The 13,328-nt window shown below is 51.3% G+C and overlaps 1 protein-coding gene across 1 annotated transcript in view; it reads left to right on the top strand.

Moving 5' to 3' along the window:
* Positions 1-13,328, top strand: part of TRIOBP (TRIO and F-actin binding protein) — a 57,087-nt gene that overhangs the window by 7,705 nt on the left and 36,054 nt on the right. Inside the window, exons 4-10 of the mRNA XM_010845221.1 lie at positions 248-419; positions 3,363-3,421; positions 3,520-3,593; positions 5,934-5,941; positions 6,071-8,039; positions 12,420-12,534; positions 13,219-13,320. Of these exons, the coding sequence (XP_010843523.1) occupies positions 248-419; positions 3,363-3,421; positions 3,520-3,593; positions 5,934-5,941; positions 6,071-8,039; positions 12,420-12,534; positions 13,219-13,320 (2,499 nt within the window). The remainder of the gene's footprint in view (positions 1-247; positions 420-3,362; positions 3,422-3,519; positions 3,594-5,933; positions 5,942-6,070; positions 8,040-12,419; positions 12,535-13,218; positions 13,321-13,328) is intronic.

A 13,328-nucleotide genomic window follows, 5' to 3' on the forward strand; every position in this document is an offset into this window, starting at 1 on the left:
GGGTACGAGTCTCCTCCCATATAAACCATTTCTCAGCTGAGTGACTTTGGGCAAAGTCTTAGCGCCAGTGAACGTACCTACTGCACAGGGTCAATTGAAGATCCCAGCACAGTCTTGAGTATACAGCAGGTGCTCTTTCAATGTCAGTTCCTCTCCCTTCCTTCTACCCATCTCACGCGGGGAGTGCAGGCCCTGGGCTCTCTCTTTTTGCATTCCAAACAGACTTTCTCCTCCCCTTCTCTGGCAGGACTGGGACACTGTTGAGAGACGGGAGGAGGCCCCCAGTGGGGACAACTTCACCGTGATGATCCCACGGAAGTCTCAGGAGGTGCCAAGGCCTGACGGTGCCCGCAAGGCTCCTCCTCTCCTCACCCAGTCCCCTGTGGGAGGAGGAGACACTGCAGGCCAGAAAAAGGAGGGTAAGTACCTTTTGCCAGGCCAGGTTGGTCCTTAGGACCACAGGTGTGGTGATGGCCCGGGAACTTGGAGCCAGATAGCCAGGTTTCTGGTCACATGGGCCCCTGGGTACATCTTATTTTGACAGCTTAGATCAATAACAGTAACAGTTCCCATATAATTATGGAGCAGACATAATGTGCCATGCAGCTTGCTTTAAATACATCATCTCACAACTGGTGGGTCAGGATCTTCAGGTTGTAAGTGACAGAAACTGACTGAGTGAACGTCTAAGGGAATGACTTCAGGTTTGGCTGGATCCAGGTGTTCAGACAGCATCAGAAATCTGGTCTCTGCTCTGCTTACTTCTGTGTTGGCTTCATTCTCAGCCAGATCCTCCCCTGATGATGACAAGCTGAGCTGCAGCAGTGGCAGGCTATATCCTACCTAATTTCCAACTCCCACAGTAAAAGGGTACAGTCTTCCCTACTGATGTAGCTGGGGTCCCAGGAAGGGTTCTCCCTGGACCCAGCATGGTTCTTGTGCCCAAACTGGTGACCAGGGATGGGATCGGCCCCCTGTGCAAACCTCATGGTCTGAGAGTCAGGGAGAGGAGATGGCCTGGAGGAAATTAAGGTGATGTTTCCAGAGAAAAACAAAAGACGCTGGTCAGGCCAAGCCCACTGATGCCTGTGACACTGGTCAGCCCAGGATGCTGGGCCCTCCATCACTACTGCACTGTGTTGCTTCCGGGCCTGTGTCTTCAGCATCACGAGGATTTGGAAATGTGAGATGGGGCACCCATGTCCTAACCCCACGGGGCAGTCTGGGCTTCCCACGGCCCCTGTAGCATTCAGACATCAAACACATGAGCACTAACTGTGTGTAAGACCTTATGCTAGACACCTTGGGTGTTCAGGGGGAGATAGGCATGGTCTCTGTCCCAGAAAGCTCATCATTCAGTAAAGCAAACAGACAGGAGATCAGAAGCCCAGGACGCAGGAAGAGCAGAAACAGCTGCAGAAACAGAGGCAGAGCAGAAAGAGCTTCATTCCAGCCCGGGAAGGACTCAGAGGAACGCCTTCTGGACGTGGCGCTCTAGTTGAGGAAACTGCTGAGTACAGTCTAGGAGTGTGACGCGGGAGTATCCTGGTATGCACAGCTTCAGCAAAGAGCGGGGTGTATAGTTGGGCCAAACCATTCAGGCCTCGAATCCAGCCAAGGGGTTTGGACTTTCTTCTTCTCTCTGTCTTTTTTTAAAGTGTCTCTATGTCCTTCTTTATTTTTTCTTTCTTTTTTTTTATCTGACGGCGTCGGGTCTTAGTTGCAGTACGTGGGTTCTTCATTGCATTGTCATGCAGGATCTTTCATTGTGGCACACGGACTCTAGTTGTGGCAAGCAGCTTCAGGAGTTGCGACATGCAAGCTTAGTTACTCCAAGGCATGTGGGATATCAGTTGCCTGAGCAGGGATTGATCCCCCATCCCCTGCATTGAAAGGCAGATTCTTAACCATTGGATCACCAGAAAAGTCCCTGGACTTTCTCCTTTAAGTAGTAGGGAGCCATGGAAGGTTTTTGAGAAGGGGAGTGATGTCCTGAGCCTTAAAAGAGTTTCACTAGGGCAAGGATGCAAAGGATTCAGGGTGAGGCTGCAGGATGAGAAACCAGTTAAAGAGAGTATCGCAGCCACTGTAGTAATAACTGGTTCAGGCACACATCACCAGCAGATGCTAAATTCCTGCATGAAGGGTTGTTGGAGAACAGGATATTCACATGGCCTCAAAGTATCACCCCTCAGATTACACATTGGTTATGAAGGGAATAGGCATCCTTAGGATGGGAGATCTGGCAGACACCAGCTTAACCAAGTGGTCGCTCAGCATCCTAGCATGGGGGCAAATTGGCTGGGTGCCCCTGCGTGACGCACAGGGGAGGGCACAGCATCTTTTCCCAGTTTGGCTGCTAAAAAAAAAGAATCTATCTCCTGCCTCTAATCCCAACAGAACATCAGACAAACCCAAACAGGGATATTCTGCAAACTAACTGACAGGATTCTTCATGAAAGACCAAAAAGGACTGAGGAGCTGTTCTTGAATAAAAGAGTCAGGGAAGTGAAACACCACATGTATCTGGGCTTGGGTCCGGGATAGGAAAATAAAGAGCTATGAAAGACATGACTGGGATATGGGGAAGTTTGAATGTGGACTGTATGTATTGCATCCATGCTGTGCTTCCTGAGCGTGAGGACAGAAGCAGACCGTCCTCACTCAGGAGGTGCACATGGAGGGGCTCTTTGGTGGCTCAGACAGTAAAGAATCTGCTTGCAGTGCAGGAGACCCAGGTTTGATCCCTGGGTCGGGAAGATCCCCTGGAGAAGGGAATGGCTACCCACTCTAGTCTTCTTGCCTGGAGAATTCCGTGGACAGAGGAGCCTGGTGGGCTAAAGTCCATGGGGTCGCAAAGAATTGGATGTGACTGAGTGACTAACACTTTTCGTGGATGGCTTAGAGGTGAATTGTCATGAGGTCTTTTTTAAAAACTTATTTATTTATTTGGCTACGTGGGTCTTGCAGCACAGAGGATCTTCAGTCTTCACTGCAGCACGCAGGATCCTTCAGTTGTGGCATGTGGGATCTAGTTCCCTGACCAGGGATTGAACCCGGGCCCCCTGCATTGGGAGCTCAGAGTCTTAGCCACTGGACCAGCACAGAAGTCCCTCCTTACGCTTTATGTGCAATCAGCAGCAGTTCTGGTCAGCACCTCCAAAACACATTCCAAAATATGTCTCCTTTTTGCCGTCTCTGCCACTGCTCCCTGATCAAACTAGGGGTTATTGCTGGAGCCTCCTTCAGTCTCCGGCTTTGCCAGGCCACTTCAGTCCATTCTCCCTCCAGCAGCTGAGCCATCTTTAAAAACATTCATCAGATCTTGTCAGCACCTCACCCCCACTGCCCTGCCCTCTCAGGCCCTGGGGAGAGGGCGTGTGGAAAGAAGTGCCTCCCCAGTGTGAATGGCCTGATCGTGGTGGGATTTTGTACTAGACATCTGCTTTCTTGCTCTTAAACACAGGGTAGGGGGTTGGGGGGGGGGGAACCCTCACTATGTGACCTGCTTGGTGAAAGGCAGTCACCGCTGTCTACCTGGTGGCAAGCTCCCAATTGCAGCAGGAGGCCACGGCCTGGGAGGAATCAGCCAGGTGCGAGATGCTGGGAACACTTTGACATCCCTCTAGGGCTCCTCCCAGTTTGCAGACACACTGGATGGAGCAGGGTGTGCCGAGCCCTGGCTGGCTGAGGGACAAAACACAGATGCCCTGAACATCTGCCTAGTCTGCCCCGTGTGCTCAATAAAGGGGCTGCAGGAATGAAGTCAGATCCTGGTTGGGCCAGGCTCAAAGGATGCACTGGTGAGGGGAAAGGGAAGGAACTGGGCCTGGGGTGCTGACCCAGCTGTGAGCCTCTGGGAGGGGTGGGAAATTCCATCTCAGCCAGCACCCAGGCTCACCGGGAGGGAAGACTCCAGGACGAGGCAGAGCTCAGAGCTGGAAGGTGGTGGGGCAACATTACTGCTCACTTATGGTGTGCTAGGCACAGGAGGCACAGCTGTAAGTGAGAAGGTGAGGCCCCTGCCCACAGGGACCTCGGAGGCCAGCGGAGGCGGGCAGAGCCTTGCTGGCCATGGGAAATGCCTGGGTTTTATTCCAAGTGCAGTTGGGAGCCCTGAAAGTGGTTTGTGTGCTTGTTTTTAAATCTTTTAGAATAGTTGCAAAAATGGTACAGAGAATTTCGATTACACTCTTCACTCGGGTTCCTCCGGTGTTGACATCTTACATAATTATAGCCCGATTATCAAAATTAAGAAATTAACACCGATAACAATACTGTTAACTAAACTACACTGTTTTTGTTGTTTTTAATGTTTATGTGTTTATTTGGTTGTGCCGGGTCTTAGTTGCCGCACATGGAGTCTTTTAGTTGAGGCGTGTGAAGTCTTAGCTACAGCACGTGGGATCTAGTTCCCTGACCAGGGATCGAACCTGGGCCCTCTGCATTGGGAGTGTGGAGTCTTAGCCACTGGACCGGCAGGGAATTCCCACTACAGACTTTCTTTGGATTCACGTTTTCCTCCACAAATGTCTCTTTTCTGTTGCAGGACCCGATCCAGAATCCCACGTTGCATTTAATCATCATGTCTTGTGAACTTTCTCCCCTCTGAGATAGCTCTCAGTCTCCTTGTAAGCCGGGGTGGTCTAGCTAGGTTTGCTTTTCGAAAGGATCTCCCTGGGTAGATGATGACCTTGTGCCCAGAGTGTACGTGTTAGAGGGCTATTGTGAAAAACGAGGGAGGCTGAGAGTGGGGAGGTGGGAAGAGGTAGATGAGAGAAGCTGGCAGATTTGGAATGTCATGGGACATCAGTCCATCAGGCAACAATAGGCAAAAAAATTTTCTCCTCGGGGGCAGTGCTATGCCGGCTTCCAGGATCCTAGTTCCCCGACCAAGGGCAGAACCCGGGCCCTGGCAGTGAAAATGCCAAGTCCCAACCACTGGGCCACCAGGGAATTCCCAACGACGAAAACTTTGTCATTCTGTGTGTGGTTCCAGTCCCCTGAAGGGTACTAGAGACTCAGGGTTCAGTGATACCAGCTCAGAGAGCTTGGAGGAGGCAGAAGTTTCAAAGTAGAAGAGGGATTCCTTTTTTGTTCTTTGGCCAAGCCATGCAGCTTGTGGGATCTCAGTTCCCCCACCAGAGACTGAACCCTGGGCCAAGGCAGTAAATTCCAGCCACTGGGCCACCAGGGAACTTCCCAGAAAAGAGGGACTCTGAAGCATGGCCTTTAATGAAGGCAGTCATGGCCCCGTCAAGATGAGGCCACAATAGCCTTTACTTCTCTTCTGAAGCACCAACCCAGGGACGTACGTGCACTGGGCTGGTGGCTACCATATGCTTGGGGACCAAGGGACTGAGGGGGTGGAGGGTGACACCACTGTCATGCTGCCCTTCATGGGGATGGGGGTTGTGAGGGTGTCCCTCCCTGAATAGGGAAGTTACACGAATCCCTTAGATCAAAGCTTCTTCAACTGTGGCGTGCGTGCAGATAGCCTAGGAATCTTATTAAAATGTGGATTCTGATGCAATGTGCCCAGTGCGGGTAGTGGTGCTGAGAGTCTGCATTTCTAGCAAGCCCCTCAGGTGAGGCTATTGCTGCCTGTTCACAAAAGGAAATTTCTAGAGCTATCACACAGGAGTCTCACTGGAAGGGAGGGAGGGAGTTCTGGGAATCCAATTGCAGGAAGTAGAACAGAAATGGAAAATTGTTGGTAGCTGCTATGAGATTCAGCTCTTCCTCTCTGGGCTCACAGAGGCGGTTTTCAAAACTGCTCTTGAAGAGTTTGCTTCTTTTCTGAAGGTCACTATGTGACCTTTGGCTCTACCACCCACCCCACTTTGACCAAGTCCGCCTGGTTTTCAATTTCAAATTCCTGACTTCAGCCTGAGAGGGGCACCTAAGCCCTCCTGCAGTCTGCTTGCTCCTAGGGGCAGAGGTGTGTGAGGACCTCCAAGAAGAAGGTGTGGGGTCTGCCCCAGTCATCCCTCTTAGGGGACCAGGAAAAGTAGGCTGTGGGAGCCGCCTGGACCTCTCCGCTTGCCTTGAACCTGCCTCCTCTCTCTAGGCTCTGGAGGTGGGAACCGAAGCGCCGGACAGCACTGGGCCAAGCTCCGGGGAGAAAGCGGGTACTTCTCCTTGGAGCGGTCCCGGTCGGTGCCGACCCCGGCCTCCCCCGCGATGCCACAGAGTGGTCCTCGAAGTGCCACCTCCCAGGCTTCCTCTCTCCATCGCTCTGCCCCAAGGAATGCTGTCCAGGCTGCTTCCCCACAACACGGGGCCTCCCGAGCCTCCTCTCCCCACCGAATCATCCAACGAGACAATGCCGGAACCTCATCCACCCAACAGGACGCCTCCAAGACCTCTTCCACACAGCGGAACACCCCCAGAGCAACCTCTCCTTCAAGAGTTGTCCCACGAGACAGCCCCAGAACCTCATCCACCCAACGAAATAATCCTTGGGTTTCCTCTCCCCCCAGAGCCACCCAACAAGACACCTCCAGAGCCTCTTACACCCAACAGGACAACCCTCAAGCTCCTGTTCCGACTTGTACTCCCCAGCAGGGCAACCCCAGACCTTCTTGTGTTCCACAGAACACACCTAGAAGCTCTTCTGCCCAAAGGGACAACCCTAAAACCTCTTGTACCCAACAGGACAATCGCCAATTCTCTTCCTCACGGCGGGGAAACCCCGGAAGCACCTCCTGTCAGGGCTGCACCCAACAAGACCATCCCAGAGCATCTTCTCCCCATCGCTCCTCTCAGCGGAACAACCCCCGGAACGCCTCTCCCCACCGTACTAACAAAGACATCCCATGGGCCTCCTTTCCCCTCCGGCCAACGCAGAGTGATGGCCCCCGATCCTCTTCCCCATCTCGCTCCAAGCAAAGTGAGGTTCCCTGGGCATCCATTGCCCTCCGGCCGACGCAGAGCGACCGGCCTCAGACCTTATCTCCTGCTAGATCAGCTCAGCGGGACTCACCCCAGTCTTCCTCTGGACCCACCCAGCACAACTCACCATTCCGGGCCACTGCCACCTCCCATAACCCAGGCCACCATGGGGCCTCCAGGACCTCCTCGCCTCTGCATCCCACTCCCCGTGGTGCACCCCAGACCTCTTCCGAGCCCCCCCAGCCTCCGTGTGCTGTGTGCATTGGGCACCGGGACGCCCCTAGGGCCTCCTCACCTCCTCGCTATTTACAGCATGACCCCTTCCCCTTCTTCCCAGACCCCCACGCATCTGAGAGTGAATCACCCCACCATGATCCCCCCTATATGCCCCCAGCCGTATGCATTGGACACCGGGATGCCCCCCGGGCTTCCTCACCCCCCCGCCACACCCAGTTTGACCCCTTCCCCTTCCTCCCAGACACATCGGATGCTGAGAACCAGTCCCCGCAGCACGACCCTCCTCAGTTCCCCCCACCTGTGTGTATCGGGTACCGTGATGCACCCCGGGCCTCCTCCCCGCCCCGCCAAGCCCCCGAGCCCTCCCTCTTGTTCCCGGATCTCCCCAGAGCCAGCACAGAGAGCCTGGTCCCCTCCATGGACTCTTTGCATGAGCCTCCTGCCATCCCTGCACCGGTATGCATTGGGCACCGCGACGCACCCTCCTTCTCATCTCCACCACGCCAGCCCCCCGAGCCCTCCCTCTTCTTCCAGGACCCTCCTGGGACGAGTATGGAGAGCCTGGCCCCTTCCACCGACTCTCTGCGTGGCTCCCCAGTGCTGCCTCCTCAGGTGTGCATCGGACACCGGGATGCCCCTCGCGCCTCCTCCCCACCCCGCCACCCGCCCAGTGACCTAGCATTCCTGGCACCCTCACCTCCTCCAGGCAGCTCGGGGGGCTCCTGGGGCTCGGCACCCCCAGGGGAGATCAGGCACAACTTGGAGAGGGAGGAGTACACCGTGCTGGCTGATCTGCCCCCCGCCAGGAGGCTGGCGCAGAGGGAGCCGGGGCCCCAGGGCAGCAACGGGGGCCGCACCCGCAGCCCTGGCCGCGCAGAGGTGGAGCGCCTCTTCGGGCAAGAGCGCAGGTGAGCCCAGGGCGGGGGCGGCCAGGTGGGCTGGGGAGGAGGCTTGGCAACAGGCCAGGTGGAAAGTCCGCAGGCTTAGGTTCCAGATGAGGAAAGGGTTTAGATCCCCTGCCTGCCACTTAGTGGCTGTGTGACCTTGGGCAAGGCACTCCACCTCTCTGTTTCCACGTGCTAGAGTTGTTTTTGACAATTAAATGATAATACACATAGCCTAGTAGTTAAGAGCAAAGACCAGGGTCAGGCAGGCTGGGTTCAAATCCTGGGTCACAGCCATTCCCCAACCTATGTGATGCAGCAAAGTGATTTAACCTACTTGAGCCTCAGTTTCCTCATCTGTAAAATTGGAACTTTAATACATTAATTTAAATGAGGTCAAACTCTTCGTTGGAGAGTCACAGGTTTATTTTATTTTTTTTCCCACCTTGTGTGAGGGGGGAAGAAAAGAGTCCATGTTTTTTTTTTTTCCTGCCTTGACAAACAAAACTCATGCGTCCCATACATTTCAGAAAACAGAGATGTCAATTTAAAAGTATGGCCAGGAGACTTCCCTGGTGGTCCAGTGGCTAAGACTCTGTGCTCCCAATGCAGGGGGCCTGGGTTTGATCCCTGGTCAGGGAATCAATTCCACATGCTGCAACTAAGAGTTCTCATGCCGCAGCCACAACTTGGCACAGCCAAATAAATACATAAAAATAAATTTATTGAAAAAATATAGCCAGAGCCATATATCTTAAATAAGAGAACCCACAGGATGGCAGACTTTTTGGAAGTTCAGTGTTCCTTTTCTGGGACACGGTGACAGCACCTGAAGTCCAGGCATCACACGAATCTCCTTGGTCATCGGCTTCATTTACACGGGCGTTTAAGACCCAGCAGAGCATCTGCTTTTCCACAACCTCAGGGAGGAGAAACATTTCCTTCAGATCCGGCTGAGATTTTCATCAGCAGTTCCAGCCTCATAGTCTTTAAGGGTCAGGGTCTGGAATTAATTAGTTAGGGACCCAACCCCAGTTAGGGTCAAGAGAACCAAAAACATATAGGTCTGAAAGTCTCGAAACTTTCAGTGTAGAAGTCAATAAATTACAGCGTATTTACTGAGACAAAGTTGTACAACCATCAGCACAACCTAATTATAGAACATTTCTATCACTGTAAGGAGCCGGTAATATTTTGCATCCACAATTCCTCTCTTTGTTGTCCCTTAGACAACATTTTCTCTTAATTTGAATCTGCATGAAAAATCTTATCTCTTCTTCAGATTTCCTTTCCCATAAAGTTTTATCCATTTACTACCCAGGTGACAACCTTTGTGGGCTCCAGCCTCAGTGTAAAATACACTTTTTGTTCGTTTGTTTTTTTTTTTTTCTAGAGAAGTTTTAAGGGTCACAACAAAATTGAGTGGAAAGTACAGAGATCTCCTGTGTAGACACTGTTCCCACAGGTGCACAGCTGCCTCTACTGTCAACATCCCCCATCGGGGTGGTCCATTGGTTACGAGCCATATGCTTACACTGACGCATTATCACCCAGAGTCCATAGTTCACAGCAGGGTTTACTCTGATGATGCACATTCTGAGTTCAGACAAATGTTTAATGATATGTGTCTACCATCAGAATATTACAGAGTAGTCTCACTGCCTTGCAAACCCCCTCTGTCTTTGACCTTTTATTATGACTCTTTTTTAAAAAAGATTATTTATTTTTTTAATCATTTGGCCATGCCTTATGGCATATGGGATCTTAGTTCCCCCACCAGGGATCAAACCCAGTCCCCTGCATTGGAAGGGTAGAGTCCTAACCACTGGACCACCAGGGAGGTTCCATAATTCTTTTTGGTCTAATGTCAATTTGCATATGTTTGACTTTATCTGGTAACTCAGCAGGGTCTTTAAACCAAAATTGAATTTTCTTTTTTTCCTACTGTGATAACTTTTAGAGAGATAAAAGATTTGTTGCAGAAGTCTGGAATATGTTTATAGTTTGATTAACCATTTAATTGTTTTTACACAGATTCTTCATTTTATTTTGCTCCCTTTGAAGTAGATTATCTTTTTTAAAAGCTTTACTGAGGTGTGATTGATATATAAAAGTTGTATATTTAACATATATGTTTTGGTAAAGTAGATTATTTACCTTTTAACCAAGGTTTTACAACTCTACTGAGTAATTAACATTTTCCCTCTTGTATGGTATTTTTTCCAAGTAGGAAACCATTTGTCCTCTGAAGATAAAATTTGAAAACCTATTTAAGTATCCGTAAATGGCAGGCTGAAATTCATGAATGGGTGGCTATAAAGTGATACTTTTCTTTTCTCCCATTTATTCATTCAACATATTTATCCAGCATCTACTCTAAGCATCATTCTCATTGAGCCTGGAAATTTTTCCTTAAAGGGTTATGACATTAAAGCATTAGGAATTTTGGCTTGACATCTTCATTTTCTACCCTCTTAATGCCTTTGGAATCTTTTTTTTTTTTAATTGAAGTATAGTTGCTTTCCAATGTGGAATCTCTTGTCTTAGAATCATATAAGCATTTCCTAGTCTCTTAAATTCAAAACAGAGCCTTCACAGAATTTGCTAGACTTGACAGCTGTTGTCCTTTAATACACTCTGCAAGTGGAAGAGCCCATCCAAGCTTTCAAAGGAAATGTATTTCCTTTGTCGCCTTCGGTGCAGCCACACCAACCCTCAGGAACAGGTAGCCCAAGGAGACACTGTTGCTTCAGCATCAGAAAGGCTGGGTCTTGGTTGAAGGCTCAGAATCTTCTTGGTCTCTCCATCCCGCATAGGGGGAACATCTCAGAAGGAATACTCATTTAACACACTGAAGTTTATATGGAAAATGCCCTCACTCGGGACAGAACACACATTTTCCTCACCAGCTGCACAGGGTCTTTGCTGCCATTCTCCCCACCTACTCAGCGTTGGGGTTTTTACTCCACAGAGGCTCCTGGTTCTAAGAGAAACTCACTCTAAGGTTCAGATCTCACAGAGCAAGGAAACTGTCTCGCTTCAAATTGGATTAAAAATCAAACCTGATTAGGCAGCCTTCAAACTCAGAAATACTCCAGAGTGGGGAACTTCAGTTCCCTGTGAGTCACATGCCAAGAAGTGCTAAAACAGCAAATTAGTTTATGGATCTGATTCTAATGACATTGACAAAAGCCATAACACAAGAACAAAGCCCAAACCCATAATTGTTTTATTCTCCAAACCTCTAGTTTCAGCCTAGTCTCCAAGCTAGAGGCAGACTGCAGAGCACAGGTCCTTGCTCAGACCTGAGCAGAGATTCCTCTTCCTGTTTTGCTGGCTTGGTCAAGGTCAGCACCTGGTCATCTTTCCCAGGCTCCTCCTGGTGTGGTTTAGCCACCAGAGACAGTTTCATTTGTCAATTTAAATGAAGTCTGACTCTCAAACCCTCTTGCAATAAATATCCTAAATGTCAAGTGGAGTGGTTAGGTCTTATATATGGGAGGGGAGAGATGCGCCCAGATTCTGTTCAGTGTTCCTACACTCCAACAGAGACGTCACGTTAAATGTTAATAGCCATGGCTACCAATTATTAAGCACGACAACTAGCTGAAACCAGGGACTTAGGGGTTATCTTTGTTGGATGTGGCGACAATGCCTAGAGTCTGGGTGTCTTAGAAATGACATTTGCATGAATGGTTTTATGTTGGCCTTTCTGGAGTTGTGGAGCAGAGGGGATATTTCGTTCTTCTGATCTTGCTAAGAGCACTTTTACTGACAGCTAGAATGGCTGCAAACCTGTTAGTAGTAGGGGGAAAACAGGTGGGCCTCAGAAGTCCAAAATTTACCATATGGGCAGGAAGAAGGCAAAAAGAATGGGATATGGCGGCATATGACATTATGCATCTCTGATCGCCACCTCATGGCTTGCGGGAGGTGAGGTCAGATAGCACAAGTGCCTGGAACCCAGGAAGTGCTCCATAAATGTTTGCCATTAAGATCATGTGTGCACAGTGCTTGGCATAGTAGGTGCTGAATAAATCTTAATTCCCACAAGGACCAGTTGAGACTATGTGGGTGAGCTGTGGGCCACTCATGGGGTAGTGGCCAGAAAGGAAGCACTGAGTGAGACAGGAGGTGGTCTAGGCCAAGGTGGAGCCCCCTACTTTTGCTCACCCCTTTTCTCACTTCATCTTCACAACAGCCCCGTGAGGCAGGTGGACTACTATCCCCATTTTGCAGAAGGGGAAACTGAGGCCCTGAGAGGCTCCTTCCTCACTCCAGGCCCTTCATCTAGCTTGCAGTGGGTCCCTGAATCTGCCACTGGGGGCGGGAGTAGAGGAGCTGGGGTACCGGGAGTGGGACAGCCCCAAGGGCCCTCAGAGGGGCGGCTGCGTTTGCTCATAGGAAGTCCGAGGCACCGGGGGCCTTCCAGGCCCAGGACGAGGGGCGGTCGCAGTGGCCCAGCCAAGGTCAGAGCCAACTTCTCCGAAGACAGTCCAGCCCTGGCCTCAGCAGGGAGGTGAGCACGGCCAGCCTGCTGGGAGGCCCCTCTACCCCCAAGGGGTGGGCCATTGCTTCTCCTCTCCCCCAGATGCTGGGCGGGGGTCCTGGGAGGGAGGTTCTTTATGAAAGGGTCAAAGCCCCAATCATGGGTGTCCAGCTCCTCTCTCTCCCAAAGAGTCGGCAAAAATGAGGCAGACCCCAGTTCATCCATCTTGAAGATGGCCGCTGCCCTCTTCCTTCATTAGGCATCTACCAAGTTGGGAAGTTTTCAGGGAAACTTCCCATGGGTCAGTCCAGCTCTACAGGCTGTCTCTTCCAGGGTGGGGATTTGCGTGTTTAAAGTAGCTCTTAGGTGGCAAGGCCCACCCAGGGGATGGGGTGTTGGTGGTGGAGATTCTGGCCCCGGAGAGCCCAGGTTGGAATCAGTATCTTGTGTGGAGGGGTGGTGGGGGAAACTGGAAAGTGAGCAGCTCTTCTTTTTGGAAGTGAGGAAGGTGGGTGAGAGGGAAGGGCTGACACCCTCAGGAAGGGATTTCAGGGGCCCTAGGTACTCTCTGACCTGCTTTAATCCAGCCTGCTGTGAAGAGAGAGCTTGCAACTCCCCTGAGGCCTGGCTGGGACCCCAGCTGCCTGTCCTCCTAGACAGACCCCACCCAGCCAGAGGCCTGGAGCCTCACCCACCCCTTCACCTCATCCTCAGGTAACCAAGTCCCCTGCGAAGCAGGCAGAACCAGCCCGACGTAGCCGCACAGAAGCCCCTCATCCCAGGAGCCCCGAGAGGCGGCCTGAGGGGGACCGGTGGCTCCAGGG

Source organism: Bison bison, unplaced genomic scaffold (genome assembly GCF_000754665.1).
Source record: "Bison bison bison isolate TAMUID 2011002044 unplaced genomic scaffold, Bison_UMD1.0 scf7180017864213, whole genome shotgun sequence".
Classification (NCBI taxonomy): domain Eukaryota; kingdom Metazoa; phylum Chordata; class Mammalia; order Artiodactyla; family Bovidae; genus Bison; species Bison bison.